This window comes from Schistocerca cancellata, chromosome 9 (assembly GCF_023864275.1).
Source record: "Schistocerca cancellata isolate TAMUIC-IGC-003103 chromosome 9, iqSchCanc2.1, whole genome shotgun sequence".
Lineage (NCBI taxonomy): Eukaryota > Metazoa > Arthropoda > Insecta > Orthoptera > Acrididae > Schistocerca > Schistocerca cancellata.
This window is the reverse complement of record NC_064634.1, coordinates 226,962,123-226,984,867: the sequence shown is the minus strand read 5'-3', so window position 1 is coordinate 226,984,867 and position 22,745 is coordinate 226,962,123. Positions and strand designations below refer to the sequence as shown.

The following is a 22,745-nucleotide window of genomic DNA, read 5'->3' as shown; positions in this document are numbered from 1 at the left end:
TTCGATTGTTACCGTGCTGCTGTCCTGCTATGGAACGTGGTTGAAAGCCAGTGAAACCACAAGTAAGTCACAAGCTGTTGAAGTCTGCATCTCATTACAGAAGGTGGAAGCCAGCAAGCAATGTAAAGCAGGGAAGGTGGTCATCTGTGACACATATTAACGACAGAGGCAGTAGCTCTCAAATGTGCCCCAAGTAGACCGAAAAAATGCTTACATAAAATGTTCCTAAGTAAAGCATATAATCTGTAATGAGCTGTTTGGTATCATTAAAAACTGTGGTGTAGGAAGAAGCACAGCACGCACTATCAGGCGGCACATTGGACGTCGACTGTTCGACAACCCAGTCCAGAGACGGCGTATAGCCCAGAGATTGCCGCTCCAAGGAGCTGCAACAGTGGCGCCGTCAAAGAAGTGATACGCGCCGGCGCCACAGCGGAGGGGGCGTTCCAAGTTAGCTCGACTACCGAGAAGACCGCCTTCTACTCGTGTACTTCGCGCCTCATCGTCTGCTTCTAGCGAGTCCATACCAACCCGATTTCAGTGAACATTCAAGTGGGTCAGGAACTGTTCACTATCCAAATGGCTCTGAGCACTATGCGACTTAACTTCTGAGGTCATCAGTCGCCTAGAACTTAGAACTAATTAAACCTAACTAACCTAAGGACATCACACACATCCATGCCCGAGGCAGGATTCGAACCTGCGACCGGAGCGGTCGCTTGGCTCCAGACTGTAGCGCCTAGAACCGCACGGCCAATCCGGCCGGCTGTTCACTATGCAGTCTTAGCTTCTGGAATAGTAGTTGAACATCCGGATCTGCTGCCTGAGCTGATTTGTACAAAGTTGAGTATTCGTCAATAAAGGTGTGTGTTCTTGCCAATTACCGTTATCAGTGTTTTCAGCGTTCACCTCGTTCTACTCTCGTAGTGTTTCCGTCAGTGCACTATGAACATTTGAGGGTGGCGACTAGTAAAATCTCCTGTGATTGTATCAGAAGTACGATAAAACAGAAAGCGCCGAGGATGGGGTTTTTAGCAAAAGTTTTTTCTCAGCGGTTATATTACGAAGAATTTCATTAAATAACTGTATTCAACTGTAGAATAGCAACCAGTCATTTTTTTAATGAGAAAAGGTTGAAAAATAAAGTGTGGACAAAACTAAGTAGATTTTCTATACAGTCCATCAATTTGTTGTTATACTTGAACCAGGAGAAGAGGCTATCATGAGGTTTGTGATAAGTGCAATTGGACCAGGGAAAGACTCCTTAAAATTTAAATAATATTACGTCTATTATTTATTTATGTATTTGCTATCTGGCAATCAGATTCATAAAGACTGTAGATGACTCCACTACACAAGAATAATCAATCTTTTAAGACACTCAGAAATAAAATACTCTCTACACGAAAAGTAATGAAATCAATTATAAAAATGGGTAAATATTCCAATTTTTGTGCATTTAAGTGAGATACTGATTTTCCGTTTTGTTTTAGAAAACTTCATTAAATTTTCCAAGTCCAAGTGCAGGTTCGCATTTAGTAAATGGTCATGAGAACATGGAGTAAATGTGCTGTGGAAAACATTAAAAAAATCTCAGACTTAGAGCATGTTGAACGGCGTGACACCTTACCAAGTAGTGACGCGGGATACAAGTCATAAATATAAGTGATTAGTTTACCTGCTTGCGTGTGACGAATATCTGAGGGAAAACTAACATGGAATAAATGATTAGAATTACAAATGAATCAGAGAAGGCAACACAGAAATGCTACATCCAGAATTAATTTGGCACTAAGATGTAACCCTCTACAACAAACATTAAATACTTTCGATGTGGATGTTTCGGACAAACTGATGATGCCTGTAGTCAGCAGCTGCAAATAGTATAATGAGCGCTCAGTTAAAGCAAAGTAGTACTTCATCCACAGCCCTTAATGACGTCGTCACCTGTAATATTGTTTGAAGAAAAGGTACTTACTTGTTGAGACCGTCGAGGTTCAGGATCCCAATCTCACCGAAGAAGTCCCCCGCTTTCATCGTGGTTAGCACCCTCCCGGTCTCGCTGTAAGGACAAAAAATGATTGCATGAAATATAATATCAATTCTGTTTCCAGAATGACATATTTCTTTCTTGCAAATATTATTATTTTTTAAGACAACTTTCCGCTTCGTAATCAGTCCTATGCTAATACAAAGAAGCAGAATACGATTTCACAGCGTAACAACTAAGGCGAGAAGCTAAGAAGCCACTGATCACTCCTTTAAACAGAGACAAGTGTTGTCCTCTGTGTCTTGGTGCACGAACAAAGCGGTTGGAGGAATGTTTACCAGACGTGTATGTTGTAGCATCAGGAACAGGCAGTGGGCAAATCTAGCAAGGAAGGAAACTGTTTAACGTCCCGCCGACGTTGAGATGATGAAGAACAAACGCGTATTGGACGAAGAGGCATAAATAAACTGACATGACCTTGCTGAAGAATGGTATTCGCCGGAAGTGAAGTGGGGGAACCAGTACGGATAGTGTGTTGTGTTGCAAACCTCCAGGATTGTAGTGTTCCTATACTTATATTTATTGTCAGTCCTTATATTTATATTTGTATCCATATCCATGATTAATAATCAGCACTGGCAGACGAAGACTTCTGGCATAAAAAGTCACCCTCATTCTGCCAACGGCTATAGTCAGAGGGCAGAGGAGCGGATGGAGGTTCAGGGCACTCTCTTTTCCTTGGGTGGGTTCAAATGGCTCTGAGCACTATGGGACTTAACATCTGAGGTCATCAGTCCCCTAGAACTTAGAACTACTTAAACCTAACTAACCTAAGGACGTCACACATATCTATGCCTGAGGCAGGATTCGAACCTGCGACCGTAGCAGTCCCGCGGTTCCGTACTGAAGCGCCTAGAACGGCACGGCCACCGGGGCAGTCACTTGGGTAGGAAACTGTCCCTAAAAGCAGAAGAATCAGCAATAATCAACGGCACGAGGATACAGAAGGCAATGTAAACCACGCCATTAAAGACAAATAATGCGTATCCAGAGGACATGTGGCCTGAAATTGAAAAAGGTTCATGTTGATTTCTCCAGTGGAAAATTTTTCGGAATAGTTCCCCATTCGGTCCACCAGGAGGGGACTGCCAAGTGCGAGGTGACGACGAGAAAAAGATTGAACAACCAACGAAAGCATAACGTCCTAGGAATCAGGCATATAACGTCATAAACGTGGAATGTCAGAAGCTTGTACGTGGTAGGGAAGAAGAAAAATCTGAAAATGGAAATGCAAAGGCTCTGTCTAGATACAGTAGCGCTCAGTGAAATGAAATAGAAAGTAGACAAAGATTTCTGGTCAGATCAGTATAACGTAATAGTATCAGAAAATGGAACGAGTGTAGGATTCGTTATTAACTGGAAGGTAGGACAGAGAGTGTATTACTGTGAACAGTTCAAAGATACGGTTGTTCTTATAAGCAACAACAGCAAACCAATACCGACAACGATAATTCAGGTATACCTGCTGACTTCGAAAGCTGAATACGAAGAGATCGAGAAACTATATGTGGTTACTGAAAGTGTAACACAATACGTAAAGGGAGACGAAAATCTAATGGTCATGGGTGACTGGAATTCAGTTGTAGGGGAAGGTGTAGAATAAGAGGCTACAGGAGAGTATGGGCTTGGGTCAAGGAATGAGAGAGGAGAAAAAGTAATCCAACCTATTCTGTAAACAACTTCAGCTAGTAATAGTGAATATTCTGTTCAAGATTCACAAGAGGAGGAGGTATACTTGGAACAGGCCTGGTGATACGGGGAGATTTCAGTTAGGTTACATCATGGTCAGACAGAGGTTCCGAAATCAGCTACCGGATTGTAAGGTGTACCCAGGAGCAGATATAGACTCAGATAACAATGTACTAGTGATGAAGAGTATTCTGAAGTTTAAGAGGTTAGTTAGGAAGAATCAATACGCAAATAAGTGGGATACGGAAATACTAAGGAAAGACGAGATACGTTGAAGTTCTCTAAGGCAACAGATACAGCAATAACGAATAGCTCAGCAGGCAGTACAATTAAAAAGGAATCGACATCTTTAAAAAGGGCCATCACAGAAATAGGAAAGGAAAAAAATATGTACAAGGAAGGTAACTGCGAAGAGACCATGGGTAACAGAAGAAATGGTTCAGTTGATCGAGGAAAGAAGGCAGTACCAAAAATGTTCAGGGAAATTCAGGAAAACAGAAAACAAAGTCGCTGAGGAATGAAATAAATAGGAAGGGCAGGGAAGCTAAGACGAAATGGCTGCAGGAAAAATGTGAAGGAATTGAAAGAGAAAAGATTGTCGGAAGGACTAATTCAGCATAGAGGAAAGCCAAAAAAACCTTCGGTGGAATTAAAAGCAAGGGTTGTAACTTTAAGAGCGTCCCGGGAATTCCACTGTTAAATGCAGAGGAGAAAGCGGATAGGTGGAATTAATACAACGAAAGCCGGTGAGGGGGAAGATTTGTCTGATGTGATAGAAAAAGAAACAAGAGACGATTTAGAAGAGATAGGGGATCTAGTATTAGAATCAGAATTTAAGAGAGCTTTGGAGGACTTAAGATCAAATTAGGAAGAAGGGATAGATAAAATTCCATCAGAATTTCTAAAATGATAGGGGGAAGTGGCAACAAAACGATTATTCCCGTTGGTGTGTACAATGTATGAATCTGACTTTCAGAGAAATATCAACCACACAATTCCGAAGACTAATGTTCCAAGTTACTGACAAGAATAATATACAGGAGAATGGAAAAGAAAATTGAGGACGTATCAGGTGAAGATCAGACTGGCTTTAGGAGAGGTAAAGGCACCAGAGAGGCAGTTCTGACGTTGAGGTTGATAATGGAAGCAAGACTAAAGAAAAATCAAGACGAGTTCATAGGATTCGTCGACCTGGAAAAAGCGTTCGACAATGTAAAATGGTGCACGATTTTCGAAATTCTGAGAAAAATAGGGGTAAGCTGTAGGGAGAGTCGAGTAATTTACAATAGAGCCAAGAGGGAATAATAGGAGTGGAGACCAAGAATGAAGTGCTCAGATTTAAAAGGGTGTAACACAGGTATGTAGACTATCGCCACTACTGTTCTATCTGAACATCGAAGAAGGAGTGATGGAAATAAAAGAACGATTCAGGAGTGGAATTAAAATTCAAGGTGAAAGGATATCAGATACCATTCGCTAATGACATTGCTGTCCTGAGTGAAAGTGAAGAAGAATTACATGACAAGCTGAAAGGAGTGAACAGTCGAATGAATACAGAATATGGATTGAGAGTAAATCGAAAAAAGGCGAAAGTAATGAAAAGTAGCAGAAATGAGAAAATTGACAAACTTAACATGAGGATTGATGGTCTCGAAGTAGATGAAGTTAAGGAATTCTACCACCTAGGCAGCAAAATAATCACTGACGGAAGAAGCAAGGAGCCCGCATCTCGTGGTCGTGCGGTAGCGTTCACGCTTCCCACGCCCGGGTTCCCGGGTTCGATTCCCGGCGGGGTCAGGGATTTTCTCTGCCTCGTGATGGCTGGGTGTTGTGTGATGTCCTTAGGTTAGTTAGGTTTAAGTAGTTCTAAGTTCAAGGGGACTGATGACCATAGATGTTAAGTCCCATAGTGCTCAGAGCCATTTGAACCATTTGAAGAAGCAAGGAGGACATCAGAAACAGACTAGCACTGGGAATAAGGGCATTCCTGGCCGAGAGATGTCTACTAGTATCAAACAAAGGCTTTAATTTGAGGGCAAATTGCTGAGAATGTACGTTTAGAGCGCAGTATTGTATCGTAGTGAAACATGGACTGTGGGAAAACCAAAACGGAAGAGAATCGAATCATTTGAGATGTGGTGCTGCAGACGAATGTTGAAAACTAGGTGGACTGGTAAGGTAAGGAATGAGGCAGTTCTGTGCAGTATCGGAGAGGAAAGTAATATGTGGAAAATAATAACAAGGAAAAAGAGATAATTGGACATCTGTTAAGATATGAGGGAATGACTACCATGGTACTAGAGGGAGCTCTAGGAGGCAAAGCTGTAGAGAAAGACAGGGTGTGGAATATATCCAGCAAATAAATGAGTACGTGGTTATCAATATTACTCTGAGATGATGAGGTTAGCACAGGAGAGGAATTCGTTGCGGGCCGCATCAAACCAGGCAGGAAACTGTTGACTTCAGAAAAAGATAAAAAAAAGACCTACATCCATACTCCATGCACCATATTCAATATTAGCATTTCTTCCCGTTGTGTAAGTGTGTGGAGCGCGGAAAACATGACCCACACGCCATGAAGCTAGTGTAATTTTCACTTCCAGTCCAAACAGGAAATATAGGTAAGGGAATTTACTTTTTTCATAGAGTTGACAACTCTCTTCTAGCACCTGCCAGTTCAGTTCCTTCTAGTTGCATTATATTTCCCTGTAGTCTACCAGACGGGCGAGGCCTTTCACATGCTTCACGTACGACTGAGCCTAAATGATAATTCTATTTCACATTCTCACAAATTTATAAGCTGACTGGGACAGATTATGACTAACTGCAATCGTAATCGTAGGATGATACAGTTCTGCGTTTCGTGAAGTGTGTAATATGTTACATAGTTCAATACCGTCTTTTGCGACTGTAATAAAGGTCTTATTATGACTAAATGCATTTCGCTTTGTATTAAAGCAGCTTCGATCATCACTGTAACAATATAGTTTTTGTTACAATTTTGTTTGCGTGGGTCATGAACAGTGATCGTGCCTCAACTTACTTCTACAAATAATATAGAATTATTATCTTTACTCACGTTTTTTTTATGTTTCTTACGCCGTTCTTAACATTGTTATCAACATATGTAGAAGACAGTTGCACACATGTGTAAAGATAGCAATTTTATACTGTTTGTGGTAATATGTTAAAGCAAGACAACTGTTCATTATTCTAGGAAACAGAATTGTAAGAAAAACCATACTGTTACTGATGTGTATGGGTTGTCTGGGTACGAATGGCTCGCACATGTTGTATTAGGTTCAGGTGCTCCGAGGTGGACGGGGCGAATGTGACAGTACAACAGAGTTAGTGACGCACAAATATACATTTTATTATGCTGCGATACTTAAGTTGCACAGACACTTGTTGGATGTGCTCACGGACAGATACGACTGAGCAGTTGCCTGTCAAGCTAGCATTATTGAATATAAAATGTCTACATGACTATCCGTCCTGGGTGCCAATCTGTCAATCACTATAGTAAACATTTGTTCGTATGCGAAAGCCATAAGCGACTCAACATGCAGACTACGTCTCGCGGGTCGATCTCCACTAAGAACAGCTACGAGTAGCAACCCTGGAACTCCGTACTAGAACTGTCGAACACTAGCGCCGAAAATGAACTGTTGCTGCCTGGGGCCGCAGCTTATCACAACGCCTAAGTCCGTCTCTAGGGGGGGGGGGGGGGGGCTTGTGATTGGCAGCAAACTGCAAAGCGCCGTCTATGGCGCCAGTTGGAAACTGTTTCAGCGTATCAGCCACGGTTACGTCTCTTGGCTAGGATACCACAGTACAGTGACAACTGAAGACGCTATAAAATGAAGCGAAAGTGGTTTGATTTTAATAAAAGTCCTATTGCAGTCGCGAAAGACGGCATTAGCCTGTATAACTTGTAATACTAGGACTGCGGAAGAAAAAGGCTATAAGGCAAAGGAGACAACGCGCACAATTTTAAATTTGTGTACACTTAAAGTAAGTAGTCAATCTTTGCAACGATCTGAACACTTACAGCAAGGTGTCAATCTTTGCATTAATTTGAAATCTAACCAAGATCTAACTCGATATCTGTCGAGCTTTCTCAAGATAACAGTTCACCACTAACCCTTCCACACCTGAATTCTTCAAAGAATCGAACTTCTCATCCCTTATGGATCACAGTCATTTAAAACATTATAAATACTGAATTTGTAAATAACTGATTTTTACTATAGCAATTTCGGCATTAAGTCATTATAAAGTGGTATACTGCAGAAGACTACACTTCAGCGCATATCAAACTTTTAAAAAAAATACACATATTCAAAATAAAGTTTTGCATCACCCCGGTTCCCAGAACTCCTGAAGATAGACGTTGACTGTGGATATTGTATCACAGACACAGTCCCTTTGACTGTTCAAAGATGTCACTAAACACGCCCAAAGATGTAAACAACCATGCATGAGCAGCGCCTATTAGACGGAGGGGGTCCAACAACCGATCAGTTTCAGTAATTCCAGCAGCAAGGAGGTACACGGCTCGTGTTGCCTGTAGTTCAGCCATGTCTAGACGGTCAATACCGCAGTTCGATCGCGTCCGCATTGTTACTTTGTGCCAGGAAGGGTCTCAACAAAGGAAGTGTCCAAGCGTCTCGGAGTGAACCAAAGCGATGTTGTTCGGACGTGGAGGAGATACAGAGAGACAGGAACTGTCGATGACAAGCCTCGCTCAGGCCGCCAAAAGGCTACTACTGCAGTGGATGATGGCTACCTACGGATTATGGCTGGGAGGAAACCTGACAGCAACGCCACCATATCGAATTATACTTTTCGTGCAGCCACAGGACGTCGAGTTAGGACACAAACTGTGAGCAATAGGCTTCACTCCCGACGTCCATGGTGAGGTCCACCTTTGCAACCACGACACCGTACAGCGAAGCACAGATGGGCCCAACAACATGCCGAATGGACCGCTCCCCGCACAGGATTGGTTTTACGTTCTCTTCACCGATGAGTGTCGCATATGCCTTCAACCACACAATTCTCGGAGACGTGTTTGTAGGCAACCTGGTCCGGCTGAACGTTTTAGACAGACTGTTCAGCGAGTGCAGCAAGGTGGAGGTTCCCTGATGTTTTGGTGTGGCATTATGTGGGGTCGACGTACGCCGCTGGTGGTCATGGAAGGCGCCGTAATGGCTGTACGATACGTGAATGCAATCCTCTGACCGATAGTGCAATCATCTCGGCAGCATATTGGCTAGACGTTCGTCTTCATTGACGACAATTCACGTCCCCATCGTGCACATCTTGTGAATGACTTCCTTCAGGATAACATGGCTCGACTAGTGGCCAGCATGTTCTCCAGTCCTATCGAACATGCCTAGGACAGATTGAAAAGGGCTATTCATGAACGGCGTGACGTACCAACCACTCTGAGGGATCTACGGTGAATCGCCGTTTAGGGGTGGGACAATCAGGACCAACAGTGTCGTGATGAACTTTTTGGACAGTATGCTACGATGAATACAGGCATGCATCAATGCTAGAGGACGTGTCTACTGGTTATTAGAGGTACTGGCGTGTACAACAATTTGGCCCACCATCTCTGAGGGTCTCGCTGTATGGTGGTACAACATGCAATGTGTGATTTTCATGAGCAATAAAAAGGGCGAAAATGATATCTACGTTGATCTCTATTCCAATTTTCTGTAGAGTTTCCGGAACCTTTGGAACTGAGGTGATGCAAAACTTTCTTTTGATGTGTGTATAACACAAATCGCATCAGACTTCTCTTCTAGTACGCAGTATAGAAAGCACTTTAATGCTTATCATATCCTATTTCCTGAACAATTTTTCACGCAGTGATACAATTTTGCATGTAAATTCAGTGGCACATGTGCATACCACCTGATAAATGTATTATGAATAGAATTAGTACTAAAGAAATAATACATTAAAGGGTCACCCCTGATGCTGAAGTTTTACTACATGAATATCGTAAACGTAGTAGGTGATAATTTTTTTTCCTTTTCATTATTTTGTGGCAGGCGTCAGCGTGAAAAAGCTTTAGATATGATTGAAATTAAGTATATTTTTTTTTTGGAAGTTGTAGCGACGCAGCTATTACGCAACTGCAGAGTTTTGCAGTAAGTTTTGTTACGTAATGGCAAGCTGTTTTGGAAGCCAGCAGTATAGTAGCATTCGGCGGCGCCCGACTTGGGGCCTGCCGTATGCGTCACAGCCACACCTGTCGCTAAAGTGGACTGTGAGAATGCTCACTGTGGCGCGTACTAAAATCACTTATTCACCTAAGAAACTAAATAACTATGTTAAATATCATCTGTGTTATTCCAAATTTGGTGCATGACCTTCTGTTATTCAGAAGAAATTTGTGTTAAAATTTGATACCGCAACCTATAATAGTTTCGGAGATACAAAAACCAATTAAAAAGTACTTAACCGACACTTAAGAAGGTAAATCCAGATAGGAACAAAAACAGGTTATATTTCTTTTGTTATTTGAAGACAGTAATAGCACTCTCATTGTGCTGATTTTATTTGTAAAGATTTTCAATTCTAAACTTACAATAATTTTTCTTTCGTAATGAAAATAACAGTTTAAAAGTTAATATTTATATTTTGTGTTGGGGTGAGATTAAAAAAGAAATGAATGTGAGAGTGTATGTGGGACATACGTCAAATTTCATTTCTATATTGTATTACACCTCACATAACTAGCAAATGTCACGCCACCAGGGTGTCATGAAAACTGTAAATCCCCCTAACTGGTTGTCTGCTTTTGTAATAAGGCAGCCAGAAAGGTAATAAGAGGATAATCAGTTCTAAAGTATATTTCAAGTATAGTTTTCTCTTAGTTTTCGTCTGGTTTGGCTTGGTGGAACATTTTGTTAATATTTGCAGCATGAAATGACGTAAATGCATCTGCGAATGTTGATTGGAGTAAAACAGTTTAAGCGTGAATATGATCTTGAAATATTGATCTGATTGGCTGTTCGTTTTGATCAACCAATCAGAGTAAAGTCTTTCCCACGCACTGGAATGAGTTATATGCCCTGAAAGCAACGGCATTCGGAGAGTCGTGGACCAGCTGCCGGACGAGAAGGTAATGTTAGACGTGTCTGAAACAGTTATTTGTAAAATGAAGAACTGACTTATTTCTCTTTCGGTTTATATCACCGTGCAAGTAGATGGATTTGCAAACAGTCTGGGAGATTTTGGAGTGTTTGTTGTAGAGAAAACCGCGTCTGGAACTATCGGGCTTTGTGAAGAATTCTGCGTGGCGTGTTCAGTATGCATGTAAAGAACATTTTTTGGCGAGAATCTTCCTTTGAAGAATCCACTGAAAAGGACCGAGTGTGAAACTCATTTCGTAGCAGAGTATTGACTGTATTAATCTCGTAATATTTCGGTTTGGGTTTATACATTTCTCGCTGCCTTGCATGTGATATAAACTGCATGAAATAGTAGTAGATGTGCTATCGACGTAAATGTGGGCTTGTTGACACCATAACTAAAAGACAATAAAAAAAACATTAGTATCGGGAAGCGGACATTTTCAATGAAGGAAGGAAGCATCCACTTTTGCCCGTTGTTACCAGAGATTTACAGGTTTATTTTGTTACCTGAGTTACTCGGACTGTGCAATCGTAAGTATGGACGATGGTTTTCTTCAACGCTGCTTTTAACATCGTCTACATAGTACCTACGGATGCAGAGCAACGAATGGTGGGCGAATGCTGTGCTGAGGTAGGTATCATTAGTTAGCAGCTTGCTTAACTGAGTGCTAGCGAATTTTTTAACACCGCTCCACCGCAAACTCTCTTAGTACTCCATTCTGAAATAATGATTGAATATACTCTGGGTAATATGTGTGCTATTAGTTCTGATGCCTCAAGAAATATACATAATAATTGCTAACTTTAATACTTATTATGTAAAACCTTTAATGTAAGGTATGTAGGTACCACTTAATGAGTAGATTAGGAGAGAAATTTGAAATTTTAAATTTGGTCGAAAATTGTATGAAATACTGAATCACAGTTTTGTTGCCCCTGGAAGCTGTTAGGCAGACAACTGGTCACTGGGATCTTTCGCCTGCTCCGCGTTATAGGCGTTATAGTAATGTAGATTACCAGATGTTACCCGCAGATGCACCCACCTATAAGTAGCTTTCTTATTTAGGTGAAGATGGGTAGTTAAGCTATTGAAGGTGCACTAATGTCAGCTGATCTCGCGTATCTACATGTTTGAGGTAAGCTTAGCTTTTGATGTGGTCCCCTCTCTCCCCAGCCCTCAATTCCCCCCCCCCCCCCCCCCCGCCCGCCCTCAACACACGACGAGCCGTGCTTCCGTGCGTGCGATGGGGCGCGAGTAGGAGCGCGCGTGCGCGTCCATGTGCCGTTCTATTGAGGTTGCTATACATTATATGACGTGTACACAAAGAGGCAGTTTAGACATAGAGGCGGTTGTTGCACGTTATTTAGCACTCCCTGCGGTGCCACGCTGTACTATTATGCGCCGTATTTTCGAAGCCATTGTTTACCAGTGACTAAAGTGAGGAAGTACCACGGCAAGCAACTAATGTTTGCGTGAAAGTGGAATTCGATCACGTTACGTCCATCGCTCGCCGTGTGTTTCGATCTTTGTTTTGACCGCCACATTTACGAAAACATTGTTACTGATTCGATCGCAGCTAAATACATGTGACAAGCAAGACTGCTGCCGCTTCATTTGCAGCAGTTTAACCTGTGCTTTTATGTTCCTACCTAACCACACCCACGGGAATCGCGACATATTCGAAAGAAAATCGTCGATGATTTGTGACTAGAAAGAATAGAAATGTCACTGTTGGTTGTTTCACTTGCTGCAATTTCATCTTTCGTTTCTTCATCGGACTGATGTCACGAAACTGAAGAAACTCATTCCTAATATAGCATGCTGGAACACGTAAATAGCATCGAATAATGCAGAACATACTTCTGTTACACGAAATAGAAAGTCTCAGAACGTGTTGCGTGAAGATGAAAAAAAAAAAGAAAAAAGAAAATCAACGTACCAGGACGCGAACGTACTTTCTTCGACCTCATACCTCCACGTGTCTAGACGCATAACCAAAGCGATCGCATAAAATTTCGAACATTACTACCGTTCATTTAAGAATCCTCTACAGATTTTGACACCTGCTGTGTTTGTAACTGTCGTTTCATTACGACAGATCGTACATAGGCTCACGTGTATGTGACAAGTCTTCAATGGGCTTTTGCCTTGAAACGGCATACTGGTACAAAAAGAAAGTGTTAGAATGATTTCATTTTTTTCCCTTTCTAAAGTAGACTATGTTCTTTCTCAGGGTAGAATCTTATTCCATACCAAATTCCTCCGAAATCGGTTTAGCGGTTTCGTCGTGAAAACGTAACAGACATACTTTTCCATTTAATGGTATAGGTATGAGAGTGTGGTTAAAACACGTAGGGTAGTGTATAAGCACTGTGTTCATCATGTTGAATCGTATTGCGTAGAAAATTCATAAGTATAAATTTTAAAACTCAATGAGCAAATTTTTGTCTCTGATTCGCGTAATATTCTTCAAAAACACACATCAATAAAAGTTTTGCATCACCTCAGTACCGAGAGTTCCGGAAACTCTACAGAAAACTGATCAACATAGACATCATTTCCGCCTTCTTTATTTCTCATGAAAACCACACATTTCATGTTGTACCAGCATACAGCGAGACCCTCAGAGATGGTGGTCCAAATTGTTGTACACTCCGGTACCTCTAATACCCACTAGCATGTCCTCTTGCATTGATGCATGCTTATATTCGTCGTGGCATACTATCTATAAGTTCATTATGGCACTGTTGGTCCAGACTGTCCCACTCCCCAACGGCTATTTAGCGTAGATCCCTCAGAGTGGTTGGTACGTCACTTCGTCCATGAACAGACCTTTTCAATCTGTCCTAGGCATGTTCGATAGGGTCGGAGAACATGCTGACCACTAGTCGAGCGATGTTATCCCGCAGGAAGTCATTCACAAGATGGGCACGATGAGGACGCGAATTGTCATCAATGAAGACGAACGTCTAGCCAATATGCTGCCGAGATGGTTGCACTATCAGTCAGAGGATTGCATTCTCTTATCGTACAGCCGTTATGGCGCCTTCCATGACCACCAGCGGCGTACGTCGACCCCACATAATGCCACACCAAAACAGCAGGGAACCTCCACCTTGCTGCACTCGCTGAACAGTCTGTGTAAAGCGTTCAGCCTAACCAGGTTGCCTACAAACACGTCTCCGAGGATTGTCTGGTTGAAGGCATATGCGACACTCATTGGTGAAGAGAACGTAAAACCAATCCTGTGCGGGGAGCGGTCCATTCGGCATGTCGTTGGGCCCATCTGTGCTTCGCTGCACGGTGTCGACGTCGGTAGTGAAGTTGCGCATCATGCAGCCTATTGCGCACAATTTGTGTCGTAACTCGACGTCCTGTGGCTGCACGAAAAGTATTATTCAACATGGTGGCGTTGCTGCCAGGGTTCCTCCCAGCCATATTCCGTAGGTAGCCATCATCCATTGCAGTAGTAGCCCTTTGGCGGCCTGAGCGAGGCATGTCATCGACAGTTCCTGTCTCTCTGTATCTCCTCCACGTCCGAACAAAATCGCTTTGCTTCACTCCGAGACGCCTAGACACTTCCCTTGTTGAGAGCCCATTATGGCACAAAGTTGCAATGCGGACGCGATCGAACTGCGGTATTGACCGTCTAGACATGGCTGAACTACAGGCAACACGAGCCGTGTACCTCCTTCCTGGTAGAATGACTGGAACTCAAATAATGGTTCAAATGGCTCTGAGCACTATTGGACTTAACTGCTGTGGTCATCAGTCCGCTAGAACTTAGAAGTACTTAAACCTAACTAACCTAAGGACATACTACACATCCATGCCCGAGGCAGGATTCGAACCTGCGACCGTAGCGGTCGCGTGGTTCTAGACTGTAGCGCCTAGAACCGCTCGGCCACTCAGGCCGGATGTAGACTGGAACTGGTCGGCTGTCGGATCCCCTCCGTCAAATAGGCGCTGCTCATGCAAGGTTGTTTGCATCTTTGGGCCGGTTTAGTGACATCTCTGTACAGTCAAATGGCCTGTGTCTGTGATACAATATCTACAGTGAATGTCTATCTTCGGGAGCTCTGGGAATAGGGGTGATGTAAAGTTTTTTTATGTGTGTAAAAAAGTGTACTGTACTACACACTTTTCAAAGCAGTGTATATTCCTTCTCAGGGTTCAATTTATATCCATAGGGAAACAACAAAATACGACGAATCCTCTTAATAGCGAGGGGTGTCACATGACAGATTCCCGATTTCAGCCTAACGTCAACGATAAGTGATTGTGGTTTCCTTAATTTAGCTACTCAGCAATATGCGATTTGTTGAAAGTGTGATAGTACACGGGCGAACTTGTAAGATAAGCAATCGCCGAATTTCTTTTCGAAGGCTTGCCTAACGTTTCGGTATAGCTGCCCACACAAAGATAATGAAACTAAAAATAGATTCTATGTTGTTTCAAGCGGGTGCCGTTTAAAAATATTTTCTGTAAGTGGTTCTCTACAGTTGTCTTATTCACCAGCGCAAAAAGAACTTCCATGTAAAGAACTTGACGTGAATATGTGAATTTATTATTTTACTGTAGGTTTCGTAATTTCCTTACGGACTATCATGTCCCATGTCCCTATGGTTTGGTTTTCGAAAACACGGCGGAGAGTTGTTCTATTTGCGTCACTTTTGTCGCAGTTTTGCCTCTTCATTTGATTCTACGAGCAAGTGCTGGAAAAAGATGTCTCCAAATTTTTCATCTGAAAACTCCTACATCTTTCGAAATAAAGCAAACGTTATTAACATTCTACAGTATTATTCTACATGTCTACATATTTATTTCTGAACATTGTCACTCTGGAAACTAACACATGTCTTCCATCAAGAGACCAGTTTGTTGAACCGTTACTTTAGGATGTCTGAATTTGTTGACGGAGCCACAACCTACCTCTGCTTGCACCGCTTCATCACTCTCAGAGTGAAGTCTTCGAAGGTCTACTTTAAGTTATATCAGAGTTTTAAGTTATATCAAAGTTTGATGGGGCCAAATCGGGGCTGTATGGAGTATGATCGACGACAGTGAACCCAAGGCGTCGGATTGCTGCAGAAGTCGCAGCGCTCACGTGTCGTCTGACGTTGTCATGCTGGAGGAGAGGGTACTCCATGCGTGGACGAATTCTTCTAATTCGGAAATCAATTGCACCACGCTGTTTCTCACACACCGACATAATTACGTTACGCACCACCATCCTACACGCTACAATTCGGAGCCCCCTAGTCATGTAAAGATGAAGAATGAAGATGTAGAATGTTAATAACTTCTTTAATTTAGAATTATTTAAGAGTTTTCATATAAAAATTCGGAGACATGACTTCTCTGTGCGCCCTCGCAGACCTTTGCTTGTACATTATGAAACGAAAAATTAATAATTGTTTGTCATGATCGGCGTAAAAAAAGATGTCTTAGGGAATGATTTTATTTAATTTTATATTTTTTCTTTCTAAATAGCCTATGATCGTCCTCAGGGTTTAATTTATCTCCATACAAATCACAAATCTGATGGTTATGGGTTTAGCGATTTGGTCGTGAAAACGTAACAGACAGAGGTACATTAACTGAATTTCCCGACGGCGCTCTGCAGAACGTGATAATAATATTAATGCGGGAAACAGACCGTAATGTTCTGCAAAATTATATTTATTTGTTCACGAACCAGCTTTCCGGCTTCTCAGGCCGTCTTCGGGTGACAACTGAATGTCGCAAACGCAGAAATACATGATATGCGACTTACATAGAATATTATTTGTACATGAGAAACAAGAATGACTAAGTTTCTACACAGGAAAACACTACAATAACTACATTAACGAAAACGGGTTGTGTAAACCAAGTTTTATGTGGAGATACATTTGACAAATAATGAGAAAAATGACGAATTTAGATTTTGATTCTGGTATTTCTAACGTAACATAAATTAACAAAGGAGAAATGGAAACTGAGTCCATTTAATACTAGACTGGCATTCTGAGCCATGTATTTGTTAAATTTTAGTATTTCCAGAAGGATCACCTTTTTGCTTTTCTTGACAGATTGTAGTATTCACATTCTACATCATATGGATGGTTTTCTGCTAAGAGATGGCAGCAAATGTCGAATCCTTCTCCCATGTTCTCGTAGCCTAACTGTCACAGCTGTGCCTAGTTGAGCAACATACTCTTTCTCATACAGGTTGCACGCGATTTTATGTACACCACTCTGTCTCTGTGGTTGCAGTTTGCCTTAACTATTGAATAAAAATCTTGGTATGTTACTGGTATTATAAAATCCACACCTGCAGTTGTGGGACTTAAACGTTTTTTCAAAATTGACTGAAATTTTGTCAATATGTGGAATTTTGCACCAGGCTTTGTAATTACTGAGCGACTATTGTTGACGATCGTACAAAAGTGAAGTAATTTTCTCCGGTTTCCTTTTTCGTAGAATATTATCAGTCAGGACAGAGCTATAGCCACCGCTGTAAGCGATTTGTTTGATAGCTTGTAGTTCTGTGAGGAAAGCTGATTCGGATAATGGAATAAATAAGAGGCGATGTACCATTGAATGGAAAGCTGCAAGTCCGTGGCTGTATGGACGCTGGGAGCTTGCATGATTACGGTATCAGTAGCTGTGTTTTTTTTCTGCAAATCATAATATACGTATCTTCTTCAACTGATATCTATATTAAGGTCCAAGATATTTATAGGTGAGTCTCCCAGACAGAATTACTCCTGAGTTTTAAAATATTGACTTGGACGTAAGGACAAACAAGTATAGGAATATATAAGCAGTGTGTTCACCACTTTGAATCGTTTTACGTAGAACATATCAACCAATAAAAGATTTTTATATACAAGTTTTTATTTCATAGGTCCGTCCTGATTACAAGAACTTTTAGAATTCTCTATTACCAGTTTCTGCTACTGCCATCTTCAGATGTGTTACAAACAAAAACAGGGTATAACCAACTAAGTTCAATTTGCTGAAGATAAATCTATAGAAGGCCTGGTGCTACGTAACAAAAATAAACGGTATTTCGATGAGTAACAGCCATTCATACCAGCCATGCCTACGATGAAATATTCTGATGTAGGTATCAACGTCACATTATACACTACTGGCCATTAAAATTGCTATACCAAGAAGAAATGCAGATGATAAACTGGTATTCATTGGAGAAATAGATTATACTAGAACTGACATGTGATTACATTTTCACGCAGTGTGGGTGCATAGATCCTGAGAAATCAGTACCCAGAACAACCACCTCTGGCCTTAATAACGGCCTTGATACGCCTGGGCATTGAGTCAAACAGAACTGAGATGGCGTGTTGAGGTACAGCTGCCCATGCAGCTTCAACACGACACCACAGTTCATCAAGAGTACTGAGTGGCATATTGTGACGAACTAGTTGCTCGGCCGCCATTGACCAGACGTTTTCAAGTGGTGAGAGATCTGGAGAATGTGCTGGCCAGGGCAGCAGTCGAACATTTTCTGTCTCCTAAAGGCCCGTACAGGACCTGCAACAAGCGGTCGCGCATTATCCTCCTGAAATGTAGGGTTTGGCAGGGATCGAATGAAGGGTAAAGTCACGGGTCGTAACAAATCTGAAATGTAACGTCCGCTGGTCAAAGTGCCGTCAATGCGAACAAGAGGTGACCGAGATGTGTAACCACTGTCACCCCATACCATCACGCCGAGTGATACGCCAGTATGACGATGACGAACACACGTTTCCAATGAGCGTTCACCGCGATGTCGCCAAACACGGATGCGACCATCATGATGCTGTAAACAGAACCTAGATTCGTCCGAAAAAATGACGTTTTGCCATTCGTGCAGCCAGGTTCGTTGTTGAGTACACCATCGCAGGCGCTCCTGTCTGTGATGCAGCGTCAATGGTAACCGCAGCCATGGTCTCCGAGCTGATAGTCCATGCTGCTGCAAACGTCGTCGAACTGTTCGTGCAGATGGTTGTTGTCTTGCAAACGTCCCCATCTGTTGACTCAGGGATCGAGACGTGGCTGCACGATCTCTTACAGCCATGCGGATTAGAGGCCTGCCATCTCGACTGCTAGTGATACGAGGCCGTTGGGATCCAGCACGGAGTTCTGTATTACCCTCCTGAACCCACCGATTCCATATTCTTCTAAGAGTCATTGGATCTCGACCAACGTGAGCAGCAATGTCGTGATAAGATAAACTGCAATCGCGATAGGCTACAATCCGACCTTTATCAAAGTCGGAAACGTGATGGTACGCATTTCTCCTCTTTACACGAGGCATCACAACAACGTTTCACCAGGAAACGCCGGTCAACTGCTGTTTTGTGTATGAGAAATTGGTAGGAAACGTTCCTCATGTCAGCAAGTTGTAGGTGTCGCCACCGGCGCCAACCTTGTGCGAATGCTTTGAAAAGCTTATCATTTGCATATCACAGCATCTTCTTCCTGACGGTTAAAAATTCACGTCTGTAGCACATCTTCATGGTGTAGCAATTTTAGTGGCCTGTAATGTACATGCAGGTAAGTGGTAAGTGCTGGTGATGATCTGGATGCGTGTGATATTTATATAAATGACTCAGGCCAGAAGTGTTTACTATAGCTATTACACATGTGTACTCAGTAAAGTGAATTTAATGCTTAAAATGCAGTATGCATAGTCATTAGTTTAAAGGACTTCACGTAGTAATATAAGCGTCAGACAATAAAATATGTACTGACATATAATACGTGAAATTAGATCCAGACTTAAAATCCATATAAAAAGCGCAAATAGTAATAATGGGAAGCTCGTAGCCTGGAAAAGGAAGCCGGCCGGTGTGGCCGTGCGGTTCTAGGCGTTTCAGTCTGGAACCGCGTGACCGCTACGGTCGCAGGTTCGAATCCTACCTCGGGCATGGATGTGTGTGATGTCCTTAGGTTAGTTAGGTTTAAGTAGTTCTAAGTTCTAGGGGACTTATGACCACAGCAGTTGAGTCCCATAGTGCTCAGAGCCATTTGATTTTTGTTAAGTCCCAGAGTGGTCAGAGCCATTTGAACCATTTTGAACCTGGAAAAGTAGGGTACACAATTGTGTAAAAGGCAGTACTAAAAGAGTTTAAAAGTAAGTCGAAATTTTCCATCGTGTGAAACTATTAAGGGGCTCCGGAAAGGCTCAAAATCATGAAAAGTTCAATTTTTACATTTTTGCGTTTTCTGAATCTGCAGAATAATATAGAATTTATTCAATTCCGAAGACTACAACTATTTTTAATTTTTATTTGGAATGTGTTCTACATGGGCGTGACCCACTGTGGCGCTGTGCGATATGTTAATTACCTTGGTGACGGTGATTCTAAAAGTTTCAAACATGTTCAAGGACTGATGCCCTATGGTGATGATGTTGTAGTGCAGATATTTGAGTGTATTGGACACGTACAGAAGCGAATGGGAACAAGACTTCGGCGACTGAAAGCTTCGTACAAAAAACAATAACTCAGTGATGGTAAAGGGTTGGATGGGAAGGGAAGGTTAACTGACAGTGTAATTGACAAAATAGAGAACTATTATGGAATGGCTATTAGGCAAAATACACAAAGTGTCGACGAAATGAAGAAGGCTGTTTGGGCTCTTTTTTTTCATACTTCTTCAACCGATGAAAATCCCCAACATAGCTTGTGTCCCAAAGAAGAAGACAGTTGGTGTGAATATAACAAAGGATTGCTAACTGGTGAAGTGTACACTCATAAGCATAGTCTGCCTCATGCAATAATGGAGGTGATAAAACCTATTGTCAGAGACTTAGCAGCACCTGAACTGTTGAAAAAGTGTATTCACGGAAAAACTCAAAACCCCAATGAAAGTGTAAATAGTGTTATATGGTCGAGAATCCCCAAGACTGTATTTGTTGGAATAGAAACACTTCACTTTGGTGTGTATGATGCTGTTGCGACTTTCAATGATGGCAACATTGTAAGGTGCAAGGTATTTAGAAATATGGGAATGAAGATAGGTTCTAACATGGTACGAGCGATGCTTGCTTTAGACAAGGAACGCCTTCGGGCTGCAGACAGGGCTGTAAAGAGTCTAGAAATACAAGCAAGAGTAAACAGGAGGAGGAACAAGAGGAAGCTGGAGGAGGAGTTTGCAGAGGATGAAGATAATCCATCCTATGGACCTGGAATGCACTAAAAAGTTAATCCAATCTTTGTCGCTCGATTCCCAAAACTTTTATTTTCTCATACTAATTGCATGTTTTCTAAGGATCTTCCAAACATATTTGTTTCAATCTTTCAGTAAATGTTACACATTACCTTCTGCATAATTTAACACAGCCTTTTTCCAAAAAACTGTATATTTTTGAATATATAAATAAAAAATTGCAAAAAAATGTTGTGAATTTTCATTACAATTGAAAAAAAATCATCTTTAATAACTGAACTAAAATTTTGTAAAATCACTGTGTTAAGTTGTAGCCCATATTCCAATAAATAATCTGTAAAAAGTTCAACTTCCTACCTCAAATACTTTGTGAGGAAAGATGTAATTTATAAGCGTTATTTTAACATTGCAAGTATAGGGCGTTCCGGAGCCCCTTAAACCATAACCGTAAGCGTGAGGTAATTAAATCATAATCGTAAGGGTAAGGTACATAGCGCTCCCTACCGATGAATCCCAAGTAGAGCCACAAATTTCGTTTGATAACCCATTTGATCGTATTTTTGATAAAAAGTGTTCGTGTGCTACCAAGTCGAAAATTTTTCGTAAGTCACGAAATACTGCATCCCTCTGACCGGCTCCGTCCGCGGCTTTCAGGATTTTTGGTGACAAAGTTGCGATTTAGGTTCGAGAAGAATATAATAATTCCAATCCCAAAGAAAGCAGGTGTTGACAGTTGTGAAAATTACCGAACAATCAGTTTCATAAGCCACAGCTGCAAAATACTAACACGAATTCTTTACAGACGAATGGAAAAACTAGTAGAAGCCGACCTCGGGGAAGATGAGTTTGGATTCCGTAGAAACACTGGAACACGTGAGGCAATACTGACCTTACGACTTATCTTAGAAGAAAGATTAAGGAAAGGCAAACCTACGTTTCTAGCAATTGCAGACTTAGAGAAAGCTTTTGACAATGTTGACTGGAATACTCTCTTTCAAATTCTAAAGGTGGCAGGGGTAAAATACAGAGAGCGAAAGGCTATTTACAATTTGTACAGAATGCAGATGGCAGTTATAAGAGTCGAGGGACATGAAAGAGAATCAGTGGTTGGGAAGGGAGTGAGACAGGGTTGTAGCCTCTCCCCGATGTTATTCAATCTGTATATTGAGCAAGCAGTAAAGGAAACAAAAGAAAAATTCGGAGTAGGTATTAAAATCCATGGAGAAGAAATAAAAACTTTGAGGTTCGCCGATGACACTGTAATTCTGTCAGAGACAGCAAAGGACTTGGAAGAGCAGTTGAACGGAATGGACAGTGTCTTGATAGGAGCATATAAGATGAACATCAACAAAAGCAAAACGAGGATAATGGAATGTAGTCGAATTAAGTCGGGTGATGTTGAGGGTATTAGATTAGGAAATGAGACACTTAAAGTAGTAAAGGAGTTTTGCTATTTGGGGAGCAAAATAACTGATGATGGTCGAAGTAGAGAGGATGTAAAATGTAGACTGGCAATGGCAAGGAAAGCGTTTCTGAAGAAGAGAAATTTGTTAACATCGAGTATAGATTTAAGTGTCAGGAAGGCATTTCTGAAAGTGTTTGTATGGAGTGTAGCCATGTATGGAAGTGAAACATGGACGATAAATAGTTTGGAGAAGAAGAGAATAGAAGCTTTCGAAATGTGGTG

The 22,745-nt window shown here is 41.6% G+C and overlaps 1 protein-coding gene across 1 annotated transcript in view; it reads right to left on the bottom strand.

Annotated features, from left to right (window-relative positions):
• LOC126101299 (cyclic nucleotide-gated cation channel alpha-3-like) overlaps positions 1-22,745 on the bottom strand; it is an 881,849-nt gene that overhangs the window by 17,052 nt on the left and 842,052 nt on the right. The window contains exon 15 of the mRNA XM_049911978.1: positions 1,979-2,062. Coding sequence (XP_049767935.1) covers positions 1,979-2,062 — 84 coding nt within the window. The remainder of the gene's footprint in view (positions 1-1,978; positions 2,063-22,745) is intronic.